This window comes from Electrophorus electricus, chromosome 9, assembly GCF_041902795.1.
Source record: "Electrophorus electricus isolate QZ-2024a chromosome 9, ASM4190279v1, whole genome shotgun sequence".
Taxonomy (NCBI): domain Eukaryota; kingdom Metazoa; phylum Chordata; class Actinopteri; order Gymnotiformes; family Gymnotidae; genus Electrophorus; species Electrophorus electricus.
In genome coordinates, this window is record NC_137505.1 from 20454162 (window position 1) to 20474908 (window position 20747).

Here is a 20747-nt window from a genome sequence, read left to right on the forward strand (position 1 = left end):
ATCCAATTAGTCATGTTCTGTAGCTGTGAGAATGCCTGATCTTTTAAGATCCCGACTGCTTTTTGGCACGCCGCTAGACGGGGCAGCATTGTCAAGAAGATGCCTGGAGGCTCTGACCTCAGAACAATGTTGCATTCACTTGGAATGGTGTAATGCGACAGCATGAAGCCTGGGCCTTTGGGTGTGACTACGCCGGGCCGCATGGCCCGATCTGCGGAGTGGGGCTGGTTTGTACAAACACCCACAAGCACCAGTACAGCGCAGTGCTTTCTACTCCTCGCGCCCGCGTCTTTGGCCTCCACTGCTGGCCGGATTGATGTGGTCTCGCTCCCGGCATTCGCTGGTCCGGGGCTCTCTCCTCTGGTCCACAGACACAGGGCCCTCATTGAGCGAGCACGCCAACTAACGTCTCGGCGGGCAGACCCCAGAATAATGGAGCCCCTTTAGTGGGACTGATAAATATGCATAGCGCAACCCGCCGTTTGTCTTGGAACAGGAGACCGGTGAAATTCATATGCATATTTAAAAATCAATTTATGTACTAATAAATTCAACGGACCCACCACAAGAGCGAGGACTCGGTGAACTCAGAGCACTTCTCTCACTTTTGATGATCCTTGTTTGAGTATCGGCCAGGATAGGAGAGGGTTTGTGCTTGGGCTTTCCTGTAAATGGTGAGTGTTTTTGTACAAGTGAGAAGCGTGCGCACGGAAAAATCTGCACGCTGTCATTAGGGCCAACATGTGCAGCAGTGTAAAATTCTCAGACAGCCTGCCACATTAACGCACAGTCGGGCTCAAATGGAACATTAACTGGCATGCTAAGATGAGTGGATTAGAAGTAGGTCTCAGAGTAAACTAGACAAAACGGCTCTGATTTTCCTTTCAAGTCGATGTTTTCTTTATGTCAGCATTGCTATTTCAGCACCATTCTTTGTTTCACGCCAGGAAGACAGACCCGCTCTGTGTCATGTGTAGCTAAGACCACAGTTGTCAGGAACCCCACTCCTTGTGACCAAAATCCAAACCAAGACTAGATTTAGGGTGCAAAACCAACCATCTGAGACCGAAATAACACTTTAAGCATGTAGCCAGGTAGCATGTTTTATTTTTCTTTCACATTTTTGTCTATCCTACCTTCTAAGTGAACAGAATGTTCAAACAATTACCAGCAAAATCCTTTATTAATTAAAGCATAAAATACACACTGGTTACATCATTTATTTATTACTAGTTGAGACCTAGCTAGTGCATACATTGCAAGCTCTTTCCATTGGTTGCAACCCTCAAATATACCATGGCTGCTGCATGTAAAAAAACTAAATAAAAACGTCTGTAAACAATGATAGGAGGTAGTGTCGGCCAAGAGGACGCCATCTTGCTTAAACGCTCCAGTGCCAAAAGCTTGTCCATGCCAATTGTGTGTACATGCCAATGACATGCACTTAACATGTTAATCACAGTGTCTGGCAGGACGGCACGCAAAGCAATAGCATGGGTAGTACTAAGAGTGACAGCCCCATTTCCAACCGTGCTGGCCCTGTACAGGGCCACTTCTGTTTAGCCACGGTGCTCCACGGGCCCTTGATGTGTACTTACAGTAGATCTATCCTGCGTGCTGTGTCACGGGTGATCTCACTCCGTGCCTTTGAATACCTGGCTCTGGAAGCACTGGCCCCAAAGTCCTCATGCATGGATGGATGCACGCATAAATAAATAAATCAAGGCCCATCACGAACCGTGGCCCTGCTCTGGCCCGAAGCGGAGGAAGCAGCTCTCGCGTGCCATGTCTGGTTCAGGCGCTTTGAAGGGGAGCGCTCGGGGAGATGGAAATGAGAGAAGCAGGGTCATGGTGGACTTGTTTGTGTGGCGAAGCCAGTGGGGAAGCGCTCAAGCTCCCATAAGCACCTGCCAAAGCAAATGCCTTGTGTCCAGCTGCAGAGGGGGACATCAAGTGTAAAGGATGGAGGTCTCGTCAGCACAGTGGCACACCAACGCTGGCGCTCACACACACACACACACACACACACAAACTTGCACACACATGTGCACGCTCATTTATGTTTGCATTTACATACTCTACTTATAAAGACACAAACTTGACTGGAATGAGATTCAGAATGCTGAAAAGCAGTGCTTGGCTAATTAAGTCCTCAGACATCCCATTATTTGGACTTCCCAGGAATAACCAGTCCTGCAGCCAGTGGTGTAACACTGGCCTCACTGGCAAAAGCTCAGGCAGCACTGAGCTCTTCTGCTGGGCATGGATGCCACTCAACTCCAGTTCAGTGACTAGGAACCACGAGGGCTAGCCCAGCTAGAATCGCCCGAGCTACAAACCCCGAAAACATAAAATAGCAATAGCATTATCCACTGTGGCGACAGGCTTTTCCTTCTGCCTCTGACCCCCGGATACTTGCAGCCTGCAGCTCTTCGTTACAGCCTGCCAACGGGCGGCGGGGCAGACGCCCGAAAGCCTGCTGTAATGGATGAAGGTAAAGGGCAGCAGGGGTGAGTAAATAACTCCGTGCCAGGGCCAGAACACTGGGCATCAGCTGGAAGCCGAGGGGCCGGACAGACGATTAACACCCACTGATTACATTATTCTGAACCTCCACAAAGGCGTCCGGGTAAAAGCAGCACTGCAGATGCCTGCAGTAATTGCCTCCGCTTTTGTAAACACGCAGAGTGCGCCTGTAATTTTAAAGCCATACATCAGGCCGGCTACCCAATTAGAGCCGCCCTCCACCCGGTCCCTTCTCCAGCATCGGCATCCCCACACCACCCTCCCCACTACCATCAAGGCCCCGCGGGGTTCCCCTCGGGCCGCGCCGGGCAGCCCCAAAGGCTCGCGGCTCCGCACATCTGCTTTTGTGCTTTCGCAGGGATCCAGTCAACCCTAAATTAGAGCCACGTTGCCTCTAAAGAGCAGGCCACGGCCGAGCCTACGGCCCTTCCGTGACCTTGGGCGGGCCAGCCGGGCTTCTGCCCCCCCCCCCCCCTCCTTTGGCGGAGGAAATGGGTGGCATTTTGTGGCCAGCACACACACCCACGTGGCAGCAGAGAGGTGAGCAGGAATGGATGAGTGTGTTGGTAAAGATGCCCTAATTTGGATCATATTGAGCTCCGCCTTCTGTGGCAGAAAGGCAAAGTCCCGTGCACGTGATGTGAAGCGACAACAGCACTAATTATACGTGACACCTTTATTTAGAAGCTGTGCCAAGGAGGCTTCCAGAGGTTCATTTTTGGTCTTTGACAGCTCTTTCATAAATATTCCATACAGTTCTCCACAGTTGGGTAGCTTTGATGCAGTTTTGTTGTTGTTGTTGTTGTTTGGAAGTCACTGACACTGTCTCATGTGTGTCTATGTTACATGAAAATGATTTTAAATAATAGAACGGACACTTGGATTCCATGTTGCAAAGTACAGGGGTTGAGTCTCTACAATAAAGAGAAAGTGGATGGCAGTAATCAAGCCATCAGCAGCAGAGGCTGGAAGTCTCTGGATGTTTGTCTTGGTGAATGAGTGATGGGCCTGTGTTGCTGCTGAATCGTCTCGAGCTTCCTGAAGTATGGAACAGCCTCCTGCTTCTGCTTGTAGCCATTCTCTCCCTGCACACACACACACACACACACACACACACACACACACATACACACACACACACACACACTCACACACACACATACACACACACACATACACACAGAGCATAGTGGATTCAAACAGGACCAAAGTCTGATGTTGGACATTTTGTAAGTGCAAAAGTAGTACGTGCATTGAGTCAAGCGTGAAAATAAGAGTCGATCTATTTAGGCTCAGAGCCGAGCTGAAGTTGAAAAAACTAAACAGCCTTGCAAGATTCAAAGAGATATTGCTATTAATAATAGCACAAAAAGACCACTGGAAAACATACCAAATCAGTTTGATAATGTTTTCTTCTCTAAAACAATCAGCCCACCAGGAAGGGGTAGTTTGTGACCCTTTTCAGTGCCTTTACTCTCTAATTGTGCTCTGAAATCGAAGTTGTTAAATTGCCTTCATTTAGGACTGGTGAGATGGTATCACTGTAATTACTGTAAACGATTGGGCTGATTAATTATTCATAGCAGGACGCCGAGCTTGCAGGAGTGTGGGAGCGATCCTGGAGATAAAAGTAGGTGAAACAAATCTCCCCCCACTGAGAGTTCACGTGTGTGTGTGTGTGCGTCCTCTCTAGTGTCACGTTTCCCCAGTCCCAGGCTGACACCCAGGCTCAGCCGCAAGCGGGCGCTCTCCATCTCGCCCATGTCGGACGCCAGCATTGACCTGCAGACCATGATCCGCACTTCGCCCAACTCCCTGGTGGCCTACATCAACAACTCCCGCTCCAGTTCCAATGCCAGCAGCTCATATGGCCACCTGTCCGTCGGGGCCATCAGGTACAGGCAGGCCTGGAGGAGGCAGGAGTGCCCGGCTCTTCTCCTGGAGCGACTGGAATCCAGCTGTTTCGTGAAATCCAGGCACATGTTAGAGTTGTGTGAAAGCGGTAGAATCAACAAAATGCGCTGGACTGAAGTCCTTCAGGATCAGAGCTATGCATACCTTACCTGCGTGAGACGTGTGACCTAAGTGTCACACGTGTCATTCATAAATCTTGCGTAAGCAGAGATCAGATCAGAAGCACTAACTCCAAACCCTCTCTACCACCTCTCAGTCCATCCTTCACCTTTTCCCATCCCGTGGCTTACCAGCAGCTGCTTTCGCAGCAGAGAGGACTCAGCGCGCTGGGCCACGCGCCCCACCTGCTCCAGCCCACGGCCTCCTTCGGCACCCGCCAGCCGCAGCTCTGTCTAGCGACCCACAGCACCAGCAGCAACCCCAACACCGAGGTCTGCCAGGTGAGGCAAGCCACGCACGAGCCACTACCAGAACTGTTGAACGCATCAGGAAAGTTTAGGGCAGCTTTCCAAAAAAAACCTTCTTCAAAAACCCTTCCTTCTCCTTGGATTTCAGGCATTCGTAATATATGTTCACTAATTTTAGAATTGCTTATTCATACGTGTTTTTTCCATAAAGAAATCTGAGGGCTAAGACCCACCCCCAGGGCTGTGTAATGTTCATCATCCAAGAATCTAAGTGTTGCTTCCACCTCCTCTATCACTTCCATGTAAACATTATGGCCGCCCAGAATGTAAACTTCCTCCAAATCTCTGACCCACTCTCATCATATCCAGACACCCACTAAATCCATTTTCATTCCTTTTCTATTTCACAACCCCAAAACGCGCACACACACACACACACACACACACACACACACACACACACACACACACACACACACATGCACGCACTTTAACAGTGATGAGAAACACATTTCCCCTGCTTTTCAGCAGGGCCATGTCAGAGTTATTGAGTTATTGAAAGCATTGCTCTCCGCAGTTCTTCAGTGGCTGGGTGGGATTTGGAAAGTGCCCCTGACTGCAAACTTTGATTTTCCCTGAGTCTCTGCAGCTCAGCTCTGGGTTCAGCGAGCCTGGCGCGTTGTGTTAGGGACTAATCCACTGATCAAAGCCCGAAGCCGCACTCTGCCAGTTAGAACTTCTCTCTTTTTCATGCTCCCATGTGACGGAGGCGCACGGGGCCAGTCTAAACTGTTTAGTCTGTGCGGCGGGTCGCCTCGTGAGTGAAGGGATCTGGAGCCCGGCGCCTCAGCCGTGGCGAGCTCGCCACTGCCAGCGCCGCGCCGTCCACCTCCCACTATGCTTCCTGCCTCTTTCGTTGCTTCCCTTCACCGTTTGCTGTCCTCTCATCCGTCGCTCTCTCAGAATGCTGGAGGAGACTCTGCTGTCAGCAGCACCGTCAACCCAATGATCACCAAGAGGTCAAAGGTGAAGATGGAAGCGGACGGACCGCGCCCTATTTCTCCTTGCTCCCAGGTACTGAACATTTGTCAAGGGCCAAAAGTTACTCTGCAGGTTTATGTATCTTAGGCAACACTGCTTTTACCACAGTACTGGAATAAAATTCACAAGCTGCTTTCTATGGCTTGTATTAGCCAGGGTTCCCAGATATCTCTTCTAGTAGTGATCAGAGGGAGAATTACTTCCACCTGTGATAAGCTATTTCCTCCCTCAAACCTTGTAAACTACGCCAGGAAGTGTTGGTGCTTGTGACAAATCAATTAAACATTACTGTCCTCTAAAAAGTCTCTCTTACACACTCTCTCTCTCTCTCTCTCTCTCTCTCTCTCTCTCTCTCTCTCTCTCTCTCTCTCGCTCTCTCTCTCTCGGTGTTGCTTCCTGTTTGCCGATAACTCTCACCTCCTCTTTAAACTCCACCTCACTCACAGTTCTCTCACGCCTCCTCTCTCTTCTTTGTTTTCTTTTGATAAATCTGGGGCTCCCGACATGCGCAGCGATAGCGTGGTGCTGTGACGCGGCGCGTCGGTGCGGCGGATGATCAGCAGGCGGTCGGGAGTTGACGAGCGCGTGTGCTGACTGCGCAGGCAGGACTGAGTGCAGAGGACGAGCTCTCGGTCGCGTCCAGCTGCCACCCAGTGGCCTGGCATCACTTCCCTGCTTTGCGTGGTCCCACGTGGCTGTACATCCCGCTGCTTTCTGTCATTCGCCTGCTAAATAAGCCTGTGCTTTCTTGAATTGCTATCAAACGAAATGAGCATGTGGAGGGGGTGGGGGGGATATCGGATGTGGCTGTAAAGCATTCCATTTGCTCGCCACATTAGAGGAGGTTTGGACCATTTAGGTTTAATGCAGGAATCATTAGAGCTCAAAAGCATTCTGAACATTCCCAGACCCCGAGAGAACAGCGGGTTAGAAAACAGTGCTGGGAACAGGCTAGGGATTTGTAGAGTGCTTAATCAACACCTGCATATGGTGGAGTTCAGACCCACAGTTTAAAAAGAATGAGTTTGGCATTAGGGTTATCCCTAATGCTTCTGCAGTCAGGTTATGGACTACACAACAGGTCTTGGATCAGTGTGTGACTGTATAAACACTCTGCACAGCAGTAGACTTGTTCTCCCAGAACCTGATTCAACTCTTTTCTGCAGGATCACGTGGAGCTGAGAGAAGAGTTGGATAAGGACGAGTGCAAGCAGGAGCCCGAGGCCGTGTATGAGACCAACTGCCATTGGGAGGGCTGCACCAAGGAGTTCGACACACAGGAACAGCTAGTGCACGTGAGTGACACTAGTGCACAGGAGCTAGTGCACAGGAGGTAGTTCATGCGAGTGACACTACTGCACATGAGCTACAGTAGTGCATGTGAGTGACACTACTGCACAGGAGCTAGTGCACGTGAGTATTGCTAGAGTGACCGTAACAACATGGGCTCTTGTATGAGATCGAGTGGAGATCAGTTTCCCCCAAAGCAAGAATCTGATTTGTGTTCATATCAGCAGAAGTATTATTTATTCGGCTCAGGACTAGTGGACTGTATTACAAAAAAATTACGAGAAGAAACAATAGTAAGTAATGAGGAACATAACACCCCATACATCTGATGCTGGAAAGCCTCCCCTCATTATACAATGGCATGTGAAAGTCCCATTCAGGCAGTGTTGTAACTGATCTCTTCCTGTTGCTGACACGTGCGAAGCTAATGAGCACATCAATACCCGCGGAGGTGCAAGCAGTCGTACTGGAGCCTTCTCAGCTCACACAGGGCACACACTAGCTTTCTCGCACACACTTGTGGCCTGTGTCTCCGTATGGCCTCTGACCTTTGACCTCACCAAAGGCCCGGCAGTAAATCCGTCGTCATTCTAGCAGCTCTGGCGTAGCTCTCTCATTCCGTGACATTCGAGAGCGGCCCCCTCGGTGATTAACAGCTTGAGCCTCGCGCTGTGACACCAGCACCTAGGGCTAATCCAGCACCATCCAGGCCTGGCCTCTCGGAGCCCGGGCCTCTGATCCAAGAAAGTCCAGGCCATGGAGCAGCCTACTTAGATTATGGCCTCCGACTCTGCTCCCATTCAATTCTGCCTGTATGGCACAAGCCTGAACCAATCCATTGTCTCTCTACTTCTCTAAAAAGTGCCTTATTTTATCAGTAATGTAAGCAATAGGACTTCTAGACAACCCATCCTGGCTGTTATAATGGCAAAAGTGCAACCACATTGTGTCTCAAGTGGTTGCAGATGAGCAGTTGTTTGGAATGGCCCAGGCCATTGTCCTGCAATAATTAGATTTCTAAGAAAGCGGATCAGATGATTAAGAGGAAGGCAGAGCAAGTGGAAAGGTTATAATTATTGGCATAGGAGGGGGGGGTTTGAAATATTGTGTTTAGAGAGCAGAGCAACACGGCCTACACCATCTCCTTCCACAGCCCTAAGGTCCTAGGGCCTCGATCTGTGTTTTTTCCATGCAAACTAAATTACACACCTTGAGAAAGTTAAATAATGGCATAGGAGTTTGGTTTTATTTGCTCTGAGCGGTCATTCCCCCATAGCTCCAAATTATGGTTTCATTCTGGTAAGAGGAGCATAGGATTCAAATTGGAAGTGCATTCCTAGGCACATGCACACTCTCCTCCTTAAAAAAACCCAGAGAGGAGAAGATCACTTCCCAACTCTGAGAGAAGACATACCTTCGTTATCCTTGTATCCTGCATTTCTTATCCCACACACCATAAAACGCGGTTTCAGGATCAGTTTAATTAAGCTCTTTAACTTTTAAGGGAAGTGGAAAGAAAAAAATCAAAGGGAATACACAGCAGGAATGAGCAGTAGCTTACTGTGCTCTCCTCCGAGACATCCAACTGACACGAAACGTCATTATGTATCAGATCACTTCGAAACTTCAGGATGCTTTCAAAGGTCGGCATTTGCTTGAATCGTGTCCAAGGGAAGTCGGTATTTGATACTGATGGATTTTGTTATGGAATTTCTGTGCCTTCATGTTTGCAGAATGTCCTTCATAAGCGTATGTGCTATCAAAAGAGATTCCACCTCTCTGATGCAAGCACAAAGTAGCACCTTCCCCCTCAGACCTTATCGCTCAGATGTGATGAATTGATCGTCGCGCGTTCCTTTGACGGATGGGGCTTTTGTTTCATGCCGTCGGCTACGAGTCCCGTGTTTGAAACGGCACTCGGGGTGCTGAGGGCCAGTGGCCTGACGGGGCCCTGCTCTCCTTACAGCACATCAACAATGACCACATCCATGGGGAGAAGAAGGAGTTCGTGTGCCGGTGGGTGGAATGTTCACGCGAGCAGAAGCCCTTCAAGGCCCAGTACATGCTTGTGGTACACATGCGTCGACACACGGGGGAGAAGCCCCACAAATGCACGGTGAGTAACATACCACTACTCAGCAGGCTTCAACCTGCCTGCCCCTTCAGCTGTGCCTCCCAATGCACACATGCACACACATGCTCATGTTCCCACTGCAAGCTAATACACTTTTCTATTTATAGTCTTCCAAATGGAGCTCTGTGATACAGCACAGGTGAAAGCTAGCCCAGAACTCTCAGTCTCTCCAGTGTAATTTTAGATCCCACCTACTGGTTTCAACTCATTCCCAGGCCCTGCTCTCAGTTTTTTTTTAAATCTAACATTGAGGGAATGTGGCATTGGCTTAAATCATCTTAAATTTGTTTAAACGTACAAGGATGTAAAACCTTCCTCACCTCTAAGTGAGTAGCCAGAGATTCTTCTAGAAGCAGGCCTCCAAAGAGGAGTTCCGAGTGCTGATTGACAACACAAAGGCATAATTAAAGTGTGTTGAAGAGAACAGGTGCTTATTAAAACATGCAGCCATACCAGTGCCCTCGGACTATACCTCAGACAAGTAGTGAGAGCAACAGGTTTCGTTGACTTAAATGACAGCTTTTTTAGACTGGTCTGTTTTTAACTGAGTGTATAGCATCAGTTAAAACTAGCAGTAACTGTATACAACATGAAGTAAAGAACTGAATGGCCAAAGAGGACCAGTCAAAAACAAGCCTTGATGACATACATCAAGCAGGTGGTGAAATACCTGTAACAGCTGCTCTAGTGTTAGTGCTGCCGGCGGTGTGTGTGCGCGCATGTGTGATGGCATCCTGCTTCAATAGCTGGTCCTCTGCCTGTTCTCTGCCAGTTTGAAGGTTGCTCCAAGGCCTACTCTCGCCTGGAGAACCTGAAGACCCACCTGAGGTCCCACACGGGAGAAAAGCCGTATGTGTGTGAGCACGAGGGCTGCAACAAGGCCTTCTCAAACGCCTCGGATCGGGCCAAGCACCAGAACCGTACACACTCCAACGAGGTAGTGTCACTCACATTTGCAGCGTCACACCCTCCCGTTTTTATCTCGGGAAGAGGTCAAATAACCTTTGCTAATAGAATGAATGTGCTACGTAAAGGTTAAATTTAGCTCATATTGCGTGCAGTCTAATTTAGTTACAGAATCGGAAAACCTGCATGAGAACTGCATACATGGAAAAAAAAAAGGATGCTTCTTTCACTGTACAGTGATTTTAATTCCACCTTCTTGCAGAAACCATATGTGTGTAAGATCCCAGGTTGCACGAAACGCTACACAGACCCGAGCTCTCTCAGGAAGCACGTGAAAACAGTTCATGGGCCAGACGCACACGTCACAAAGAAGCAGCGTGCCGATATTCCTGCCAAACCTCAGCCTCCTAAAGGGAGTGGGGAGAACGAGGCTGGCACAATGCACGCTGGGAGAGGAACCGAGGGGTCAGCCGAAGCCAACACCACCCCCAGAGGAGAGGAGGACCGCCTGCAAGTCAAGACTATTAAGACTGAGAACACAGCGGTAAGAGCACTAATTCAGTCTCTGCTCAGTATTAACAAATACTTGCAAGAAGATTTAGAAGTATGCTTACTTAAGTCTGATTTCATTGTTAGACTGTTTTAATATACTAATACCATTTCATTTCCTCAGTGGTGTTTTGCTAATTTAACACTTATTGAATGACTCTTAAATGTCTCACATGCTTTAAATCTAATGGACAGGCTTTACACAGGTGAGCACATTCTATATCCTGCCTTTTCCTGCATGCCAGACATCAGAGCATCTCAGTACCACAGTTTATTTGTCATGGTTCATTAGCTTTATGATAACACAAAGAAGACAATTTTAAGGCCAAATTACATTTTTAAATGGTTAAAATCATGTTATAGTCATTTAAAAAAATGATCTTTTTGGGTTTTTTTTGCATGTTTTAGTTTTACATTTAACAAGCAGTTAGGCTGCATAGCGAGGCTTGACACTGAATTTTTGTCTCTGTGTGTGTAGTCCTTCTCACTTCATTAGCTGTTTTTGTCTCTAACATAGAGACACACATCTTATTCCACCATATTCTGTTCTGTTCCTCTGTTGCCAAGGGATCAGTTTCATCTGTAGCACAGTAATAAAAGCCATTATATAATGAATATTCAGAGGCTGGGGCCACAGTGTGTCGACTGAACAAAAAGCATCAGCAATCATACTGTGATCAAGAAGAGCTTTTTAGTTTGGATTTGTTCAAAACTCAAATCACTGGATACTTTTCAGCTGGAAAGCAAAATAGAGATGTGGCCATATATTTTTACTCTTAATAGACTTATTTATTGTGCATCAAATATTAGACTGTTAAAAATATCAAATTATTTCTTGTCTTTCCTAGATGTATCAGTCCAGCCCTTGTGGGCAGTCCTCATGTAGCAGCGAGCCATCACCACTTGGTAGCACCACCAACAATGACAGTGGAGTAGAGATGGCCATGCACAGTGGAGGCAGTTTGGGGGACCTGAGTGCTCTGGATGACCCCCCTGTGGTGGATTCCACTGGTTCTCCAGGGACCTCAGCAGGTGTCGGCCTTCAGCTTCGTAAGAACAGGGGAGGCCTTCTGCAGCTCGAGCACATCAAGAAGGAGAAATTAAAGACTATGAGAGACTCCTGCCCATGGAGCAACGCAACTCCTCAAGTCCAAAACACCAAGCTGCCTCCAATACCGGCTGTCGGTGAGTATGGAAGCAGACAGCTTCTGTTGTTTGCTATGTGACTTGTAGTTTCAAGGCTAATGCTGCTACTTCTCCCCCTCAGGGTCTCTGCTAGAGAGTTCGTGTGCAGGCTCCCTGGGTGGCAGCCTGCCCAGCCAGCGTTTAGTGGACTTGCCCTTGTGTGAAGTGACGGTGCTGCACCAGCTGTGCGAGCGCAGAGACAGCACCAGCAGCACGCTGAGTTCAGCCTACACACTCAGCCGCAGGTCCTCGGGAATCTCGCCCTGCTACTCCAGCCGGCGCTCCAGCGAGGCCTCGCCATTCGGCGGGCGTCACAACAATGTGAGCTCGGCCGACTCGTATGACCCCATCTCTGCCGACCTGTCTCGCCGGTCCAGCGAGGCCAGCCAGTGCGGTGGGGCTGCCCTCCCCAGCCTGCTCAGCCTCACCCCGGCCCAGCACTACCGCCTGAAAGCAAAATATGCAGCGGCCACAGGGGGCGCCCCACCCACGCCCCTTCCCAACATGGACCGCATGAGCCTGAGGACTAGAATGGCACTGTACAACGACTGCCAGGAGAGCTCGGCACATTTGTTCCAAGTCCGAGCCATGGGCAACTCACGGCGCTGCAGTGACACGACCTACGGCACGCCTGGTATTATGCCTCATGAAGTCCCGAGTAACCTGCCAAGGAGAGCCAGTGACCCCGTCCGCCATGCGACTCTGGATCCGTTCTCCATGCCTCGAGTCCAGCGCTTCAACAGCACGAGCAGCATGAACCCCTCCCGGCTGCCTGCTGGCGACCGCCGCAGTGTTAACTTGCCGAACGGTACCTGGTCCGACGGTGGGTTGCATCGCCATCCATTCAGCCAAAGGCCGCCTAGCATCTCGGAGAACGTCGTCATGGAAAACTTGGCCATCGATGGCGCTGACCAGGCGGAGGATGACATGGTCCTTCCAGATGACGTGGTGCAGTACCTCAGGTCCCAGCACTCTGACCCGAATGCGGGAATGGCCTATGGCAGCACTCTGGCGCAGGACTTCCAGAGCGGAGCAACCTCCGAGCAGCAGAGGCACTTTTACGGGCAACGGCGCATGGCCTTGGCCGATGCCGACCTGAGCCACACGGAGCAAGCGACGGCCCCCTGCCACATCAGCCCAGGTCCCCAACAGCCATTCTTAGCCTCCGCCAGCATGAACAAGAGCCACATGCCTGTCCAGTGGAATGAAGTCAGCTCAGGTACTGTGGACAACACAGCAAGACTCCCAAAGCAGCAGCTGCTCAGAGCCAACCTGGCACTCATCCAGCAGAAACAGCTCGTTGGGCCTTATCAGTGCTTTGACACGAATCTACAGACCTCACCGATGAGCCAGAATGTGAATCTTCTACACCAAGGTTACCCCCAGAGGAATGCTCAGAGGATGAACTCCATTCAGCAGTACAAACAGTCCTACGTCAACCCATGTCAAAACCTCAGCGAGCAACCGAAGGCACAGCAGGGATGTCGGCAGGAAGTGAACCCTAATCCCTCATCAGGGAGCACCTGCCAAGGCCAAATATGCAACAGTATGGCTCTGCAAAATCAAGACATGCCAAATTACAGGTCAGCCTATGCACACCTGGATAACTTCAACCAGCAGAATTATGCCCCATCACCCCAAATCACCCTTCAAAATGGGGGCAGAGCTCCGTTTCAGCCCAGGCCTCCGACTGAACCCAAACCTCCAAGCAGGTACCACTCAGGTTCAGGTATGCCCCAGCAAAGTGGCTACATGCTGTCCAGCGCTGGCTCTGGCTTTAACACCTCAGAGGCTAGCCCTAAGAGACCAGCAGGGACTGCCGACCTCGCTAATCGAAACAATAGCACTGCATGCAATTTGGTAGAGAGCCACATGTTGGATAGCAATGTAAACTATAACTCACCCATGTCACCCTGTGCCAGTCAAGCTCCTTGTAACACAGTGCATGCAATGGCATCTCCCGGGGTCAACCAGGTCAGCAGCACAGTGGACACTTCTCAGACTGTTGAGCATACTCAAATTGATTTTGATGCCATGTTGGACGATGGAGACCATTCCAGCCTGATGTCTGGCACATTGAGCCCCGGTCTCTTGCAGAGCCTTTCCCAGAATTCCTCACGGCTCACCACCCCACGGAACTCTGTCACACTGACCTCAGTGCCAGCAGGAATCAGCAACATGGCTATTGGTGATATGAGCTCTATGTTGACTGCCCTTGCTGAGGAAAACAAATTCTTAAACATGATGGCTTAAGGATCAATGAATTATAGATGGGAAAAACCTAGGAAGAAATGTAATATGTTGTGCTTGGTGATCTTTCTACCTTTTTGTATACATCAAAGGAATAGTATTATACATGTGACAACATCCACTTATGTCTTAAGGGGAGCAAAATATGTACATATATTTTTAATAAGAAAAAAAAGCACTGATATATATATATATATATATATATATATATATATATATATATATATATATATATATATATATATATATATGACATATATGAGGGATTTAAGGAATTTCAGTTTAGTACATTTACATTTATGGCATTTAGCTGAGGTTAGTATTACCTAAGGCTTGCATTTAAATAGCTTACATTTCAAGAAATAATATATGAAATACCATCAGACTGAGAACTTTAAAGGCCTCAAGATGGCATATATCCATGTCAAGAAGCCATATGTTTTGAAGCATTTAAAAAAGATCAGGGTAATGGTCTCAGGCCATCTTAGAATAATCTGAATTTCCTTTCCTCAGCAGTGCATTGAACATGGTTCACTAAGTGCCTTGCAAAGAAAGTAGTAATAACTATTAATTAAAAGTCAATAAAAACACAAGCATTAAAATCCAGTCCAGTTGTATGTTATCTCATATGTAGTTACCATAATAGAGATATACATATTTGTGTTGCGTTTTAATTTCAGTTTCATTAGTTAATAGTTACTATATACAATGCTCATTAAATTATGTTAATTAAAAGAGGACCTGCTGGAAAACAATCCTTATTAGACCCCAAGGAGATGATGAGTTTCTTTAATGTTCTCATATATTCTCCAAGTGCCCTCCAGGAAGTGTAGATCTTTGGATACAGCCTGTCAGGCTGTTTGATTGAAATGGACAGCAGGGAGTCTCTGACAGAGGGCTGCTGGCCTTCGTTTCCCTCTACGATGTCTTTAAAGGAATATGCAAGTACTGTACATGCTCTTAGCAAAGATCACACCCTAATTAACAGGTTCACCACCCCCATGAGCTTACAAAAAGGAGTGTCTTTGACCCTATGGTGGCGTGGGAAGACAAATTACACCAAGGACAAGATGATAACACAAACTGATTTTTGAATGTTTGAATTAAAGGAGGGTTTTTTTTGTATTCCAGTGTCCCATTTAACATGCTTGTATAGTTTTTGTACATTTTTAATACAGTATCTTGAAACTTGGAAGCATCTGTTCTAGGATAGTTTCAATATTTTATCTCTCTCTCTCTCTCTTGGAACCATATGGTGCATTTCTAGTTGGCAAAATGAAAGCAGGTGTCATTCTATTGTCTTATAAGTATCCCCTGATGAATTTTTAAAAAAATGAAAATTTTAAGATTAAAGGGAAGAGATCTTCATTTCAATATGAACTCATTTTCATATTCATTTTGCCAATTTTGATCTAAAAATATTATATTTCAGTAAGGAAATTAATTTAGATAATAACAAATGTAAGTAGCGTAACAGTATATAAGACTGCAGCAGGTCAACACAACTTTTGAAACAAATCTTAAGGTCCGTTTTGAAGGTATGCCTAGTATCTTCTTTATATGTATACTACAATGTACAGTTAGTAATATCAAGGACTTTACTCAGTCATTTATTTACAATTGCGCATACAGTTCCTGTAATCTATCTCAGGATAATGGTTGAAAAAAATATTTTTAAGAAAGAAATGATAGTGAAGTGTTAGCCTTCATGCATTGATTGATGTTGCCTGGTGTTACAGGTTAAATTAGTGATTAGTGGCACAGAAATAAGCAAAGCATAGGTCCTCATTGCAAAGAAACAAACAAAAATAATAAGTGCATTGTTGATGCCATAAACCCTCTGAAATATCAAAGAAAAAGGTCGATCAGAAGCAAAATGCACAGCAAGCATTTTCTAAAGTTAGCAAGCAGACTGTTCAGAAGGAATAGTGGCAGCATTGACCTAAGGGAATGCCTGCAGGAACTACATAACACACTTGAAGGGGGTGAAGGAAAGAGATATCCGGGGGGTGGGTGTTATTCTGACAACCCTGTTTACTGAAGATTCCTTTTATTCAGAGTCTGCTGATCACTTGGGCCACTGGAATTCCACATTTTCTCCGAGAAAAATAGCCTCAGGGTAAGACATATTAGAAGAACTAACAACAAAACTGACTGAATAATAGCAAATGACAAGAACTTTTACACAAATGTCACAGGGAACGGATCTTAACTTTACAACTTGACAACGTGTACAGAGATGACTAGGTCAACAAGTGCCATGGAGGTCACAAACGTGTGAAGTTGCAGCAAAGACATTTACATCTGTAGTTAACATAGGAGGATGTCCCTGGGGGCAGAACGCATGCAGCTGTCCACTCTCTGGGGGACAGCAGACAGCTGAGGGAAGCACCAGTCTGGCCATAGGGCCGGACACCCAGAAATCTAATCAAGCAGCTCCAGGGTTGTAAGAAAACAGTGACGCCTATTGTCTCAACTGTTCAGCATGCAAATATATAGTATTTGAATTTCCATGCTCGTAAATTCTTTTAAAATGGTCAAATCTACATAAAATGAATGCAAGGGAACTTTCTGGAAACCCTTGATCAATAAAGCTTCTATGTACCTGCCAGATTAAAAAACAGATGTGCAAATTTACTTGAAAAATCCAGACACTGACAGTAGCCAGCATTCCAGCTCTGTGCTCCTGTTGTCCAGAATCTTGCCTTGCCCCCACCCCGATAATGATGTTTTGAGAATGAGATCCCTAAATAAGTCTGCAAAACCCAGCTGGAGGTGAACAATGGGTCATTGTTTTTAAAGGAATCATCTGAACATCTAAGAGCTACACAAGCCCCAAACCTTTTCAAAGGAGGCTTTGTGAGTTCCCGAATGCTACCAGAAGACTTAGATCTAAGGGTAAACTAGGGAGTGATGTTTTAATGATAAAAGAGAATCCTATTGTGCAAAGTAGAGAAAAGTAATGTTAGGGAAGCTGCACTTCAAATGTGTATTTTACGTCTTTAAATTAGCTGTCAGTGATGCTGTCAGTTGATGCTGTAGTTTGGTTTGTTTTAAAGAGTTATAAGTTAAGTGATGCTTGTTGCTAGATTGTGGTGATCCTTGCATTTTACCAACAATTGATGAACTTAGTTTTATGAAACTAAGTTCAGATTTCTATCACCATATATGATGTATCGTTTAATCATTTAACTGCTAAAAAATGTATCCAGTTAAATAATCCAGTTAATTTTGCAGAAATATTGAATTACTAATAATGAAGGCTACTGAGTCTTGAGTACATCATGTGTCCTGCTTATACAGCAGCAGTTCTCAAAGATGTTATGACCCATTTGTCTTAGCTGTATAAGAAAAACTTTGTTTGGATTAAAACTGCTTTGGTAGTGATTACCATTTTCTCTTATATATTAATAAATATCTCTTAGCAAGTGAAGAAAGCACTCAAGGGTGTCAAGTGCTACTTCCAGGCATTAATAGTGTGTTTCACTATGACCTATGATCCATGAGTCCAGGTCATCATAATAAAGTGATTCACTTGACCAGGCTTCCCTCTTGATTAGCCCAGTTAAGACTCTCCATCAAAAGGGACTTTTTGATTATAGCGCAGGCATTTGCGATCAGAAGGACTTGACCTAGGTCAGGATCTGGGATACCCAGCCACCTTTCCCAGCAAGCTCTGGGTAAGGCATGGTGCTTTGGCTCACAGAACACCCCAGCATGAAGGATGAAGGGTGACATTGTAGTAGGGGTGAATACTCAGCCTTCACTTTGATCAGTCACCTATAACGGATATTGTCATAGCAGGTAATAACTACCTCTTCTGTTAAGCTGGCCACATGGAGTCATATGGGTGTAAGTATCTGAACATTTCAATATAAGAATATGTGCATGAAATAAGAAGAGTGTTATAGAGAACACAATCCAAAAGCTTTTTTGTCTGAGACTCAGCCATGATAAGAGCTGAGATACTAGTGACGAGTAGCATGCCACGATCATCCAGTTGTTATTTTTGTTTGTTTGTTTGTTTGTTTTCGTTTCATTTCTTTGACTGACTGAGACTTCAGTGCTAGGAAAAGAAAAACGATTAGTATTGCAACAGTACCATATCACTGCACTTGGCTTGGTTGACCTTTCATCCACATCAGAATATTTTGCTATGACTACTTCTTTCTTCTTCATTTTTTAAAACCAGTAACATGAACATTTGACTCGCTGAATTACACATTACTGGGTATTACATATGGTGGGTGTGCTTAAAACACATTACCAGAATGCATTTTCCCCAGTTTAATTACACTTTAGAAACAGGAGACAAAACTTTGCCACCAGAAAATAAAAAGATCATGTTTAGGTTTCCACACTATACAGAACTGAACTATTAATTTTCCACTTTATTCTTTACAATAACTCACAGTGTGGCCAAGGCTAGGTTATTTTGATTGTACTACGACCCAGATATAGGCCTGGTAATGAATCATAATCCACTGAGCGTTTGCTTTGTCTCCGCTCCTGTTTGTGATTTTCATGGACAGGATAGCAAGGTGTAGGGAAGGACAGAAGAGCCTCTAGTAGGGGGACTGGGAGGTTGCATGGCTGCCATTTGCGAACGACGTCATCCTAATGGCTGCTTCATACGGAGGCCTTCAGCGCACACTTGAGCAGTTAGCAGCTGAGTGTGTGAAGTGTGCATATCAGCACCTCCAGGACTGAATCGCCTGTAAAAGGATGGTACGCTCCCTTCAGAGGAGAGCCTCCCCCGTGTGGAGGAGTTAGGGTATCTCAGGGTCATGTAATGGGAAGCGATGGGAAGGACTGTGAGATCAACTGCAGATTAGGTGCAATGGTTGCAGTAATTTGCAGACTGTGCTAAACTGTATTTGTGAAGAGAGAGCTGAACTATAAGGCGAAGCTTTCAGTTTACCAGTCGATCTACATTACAACCCTCACACATGGGGATGAACTCTGGGAAATGACTGAAAGAATTAGACTGTGGATACCACCAGCTGAAATAAGCTTTCTTCAGTGGGGCGTGGGCTTACTCTCCATGACTGGATGAACTGCCTACCTATCCAGGGCGAGTTCAGAACTGCTGCTCCTCCACACTGAGAGGAGCCAGTAGAGTTGGTTCAGGCATCTGATAAGGATGTCCCCTGGCAACCTTCCACTGGAGGTACACTAGGCATGGCCAAGTAGGAGGCATCAGGGAAGAGCCAGGACCCGCTGGAAGGATTACATGAGGGGGCTATCCCAGGAAGCAACTGAGGACAGAAGCTCCTGGGCTTCTCTACTCACCCTATACCTGATATGGACAAACCAGAGAAAATGAAATGAGATTAATCATAATTCATATTGGGGGTTTTTTCTAAGCAAGGTTGCTAATAAATATTTGCCCTTAATGTTTGTACATTGTGCATTTGTGCATTGATGGCCAGCCCCCCTGAAAAGTTCTCAGGAATGAAAATGTTAGTTTTTGTTCATGTTTTTTTTCTACAACAGATGTAGAAATACCGCCAATAAAAACTCCCTTGGTTCACAGTATTAGACCATGTTGCATCACATCTGCCTGTTATGAAAGATTATCTAAAATCCAAAATATAGACTTCCCAAAAGACATTAGCTCAGAGGGAGAATCCATAATATGATTAAAAATTAACTAACCTCTGAAGTCCAGCGTGCTTGTTTTAAATGCTGTCATCTCCCTGAGATTTCCTTCTAAAGGCAGATTCGATTCTCATAGCCTGTGGTGTCTTGAAGCTGTTTCTACTCATATCTAACCCAGGAACCTAAATGCACAGACACTAAGGGATCATAGAGAAAGTTAAAATCCATTTACAAGTAACCCTGGCCTCTGTTCCATCTGCCAAGTACCTTTCTAGTGTAGTTTCTACTCAGGGTGGAAAACTCAGTCTAACATAACCCCTACAAAGACAATCAAAACCTTCCTTTGGTTTTATACAATGTTCATGGTTTAGGTCAATAGTGTACCTCTACACAGGACACTATGTATACTGTCAAATGTGTAACCCAACAGCTGCATATGAATGGGATCACTTTCAGTACATATATTCTGGATTATATTTTGGTCTGCTTTAGGTAATATTTAAAAATCAACCAAGAATTCCTCCCACTGTAACAGTGATTCAAAATAATTACAACCTTTAATCATAATCAAGGAGGAACTTCAATAAACAAGTTCAATAATTTGTCTGAAAATTGAGATCATCATGTGCAGTATCAACAACATAATGTAAACCATGGGCTCTTTATAACAAAACACATACTTCTATGGCTGGATATGGTCTGTCTCTTGAGTCTAAAACTATTAGTGTTATTGAATAATCAACCAGTAAATATTCATGATCTGGTCCTATGCAGAGCAGCATCTGCCTCCTACTGCCCCACCATCTGCTTAAGAGACTTAAAAGACACTGGTTTTCTAAAGCACACAGCACAGCACTCAGTGTTCATAAATAAACGTGACCTGAAAGTCATGTGCAGAAAATCTCAAGCTATGCACTACTTGAATTAGCAGATCTTATGGTGGG

General features: G+C 46.0%; 1 protein-coding gene across 3 annotated transcripts in view; it reads left to right on the plus strand.

The window, feature by feature from the left end:
* Positions 1-19738, plus strand: part of gli2a (GLI family zinc finger 2a) — a 61979-nt gene extending 42241 nt beyond the window's left edge. For all 3 annotated transcript variants that reach the window (XM_027033122.3, XM_081720551.1, XM_027033128.3), the window contains 9 exons: positions 4220-4421; positions 4697-4880; positions 5811-5921; positions 7055-7183; positions 9145-9294; positions 10085-10249; positions 10481-10762; positions 11616-11952; positions 12035-19738. In XM_027033122.3, the coding sequence (XP_026888923.2) occupies positions 4220-4421; positions 4697-4880; positions 5811-5921; positions 7055-7183; positions 9145-9294; positions 10085-10249; positions 10481-10762; positions 11616-11952; positions 12035-14205 (3731 nt within the window). In that variant the 3' untranslated portion in view covers positions 14206-19738. The remainder of the gene's footprint in view (positions 1-4219; positions 4422-4696; positions 4881-5810; positions 5922-7054; positions 7184-9144; positions 9295-10084; positions 10250-10480; positions 10763-11615; positions 11953-12034) is intronic.
* Positions 19739-20747: the final 1009 nt, after the last annotated feature.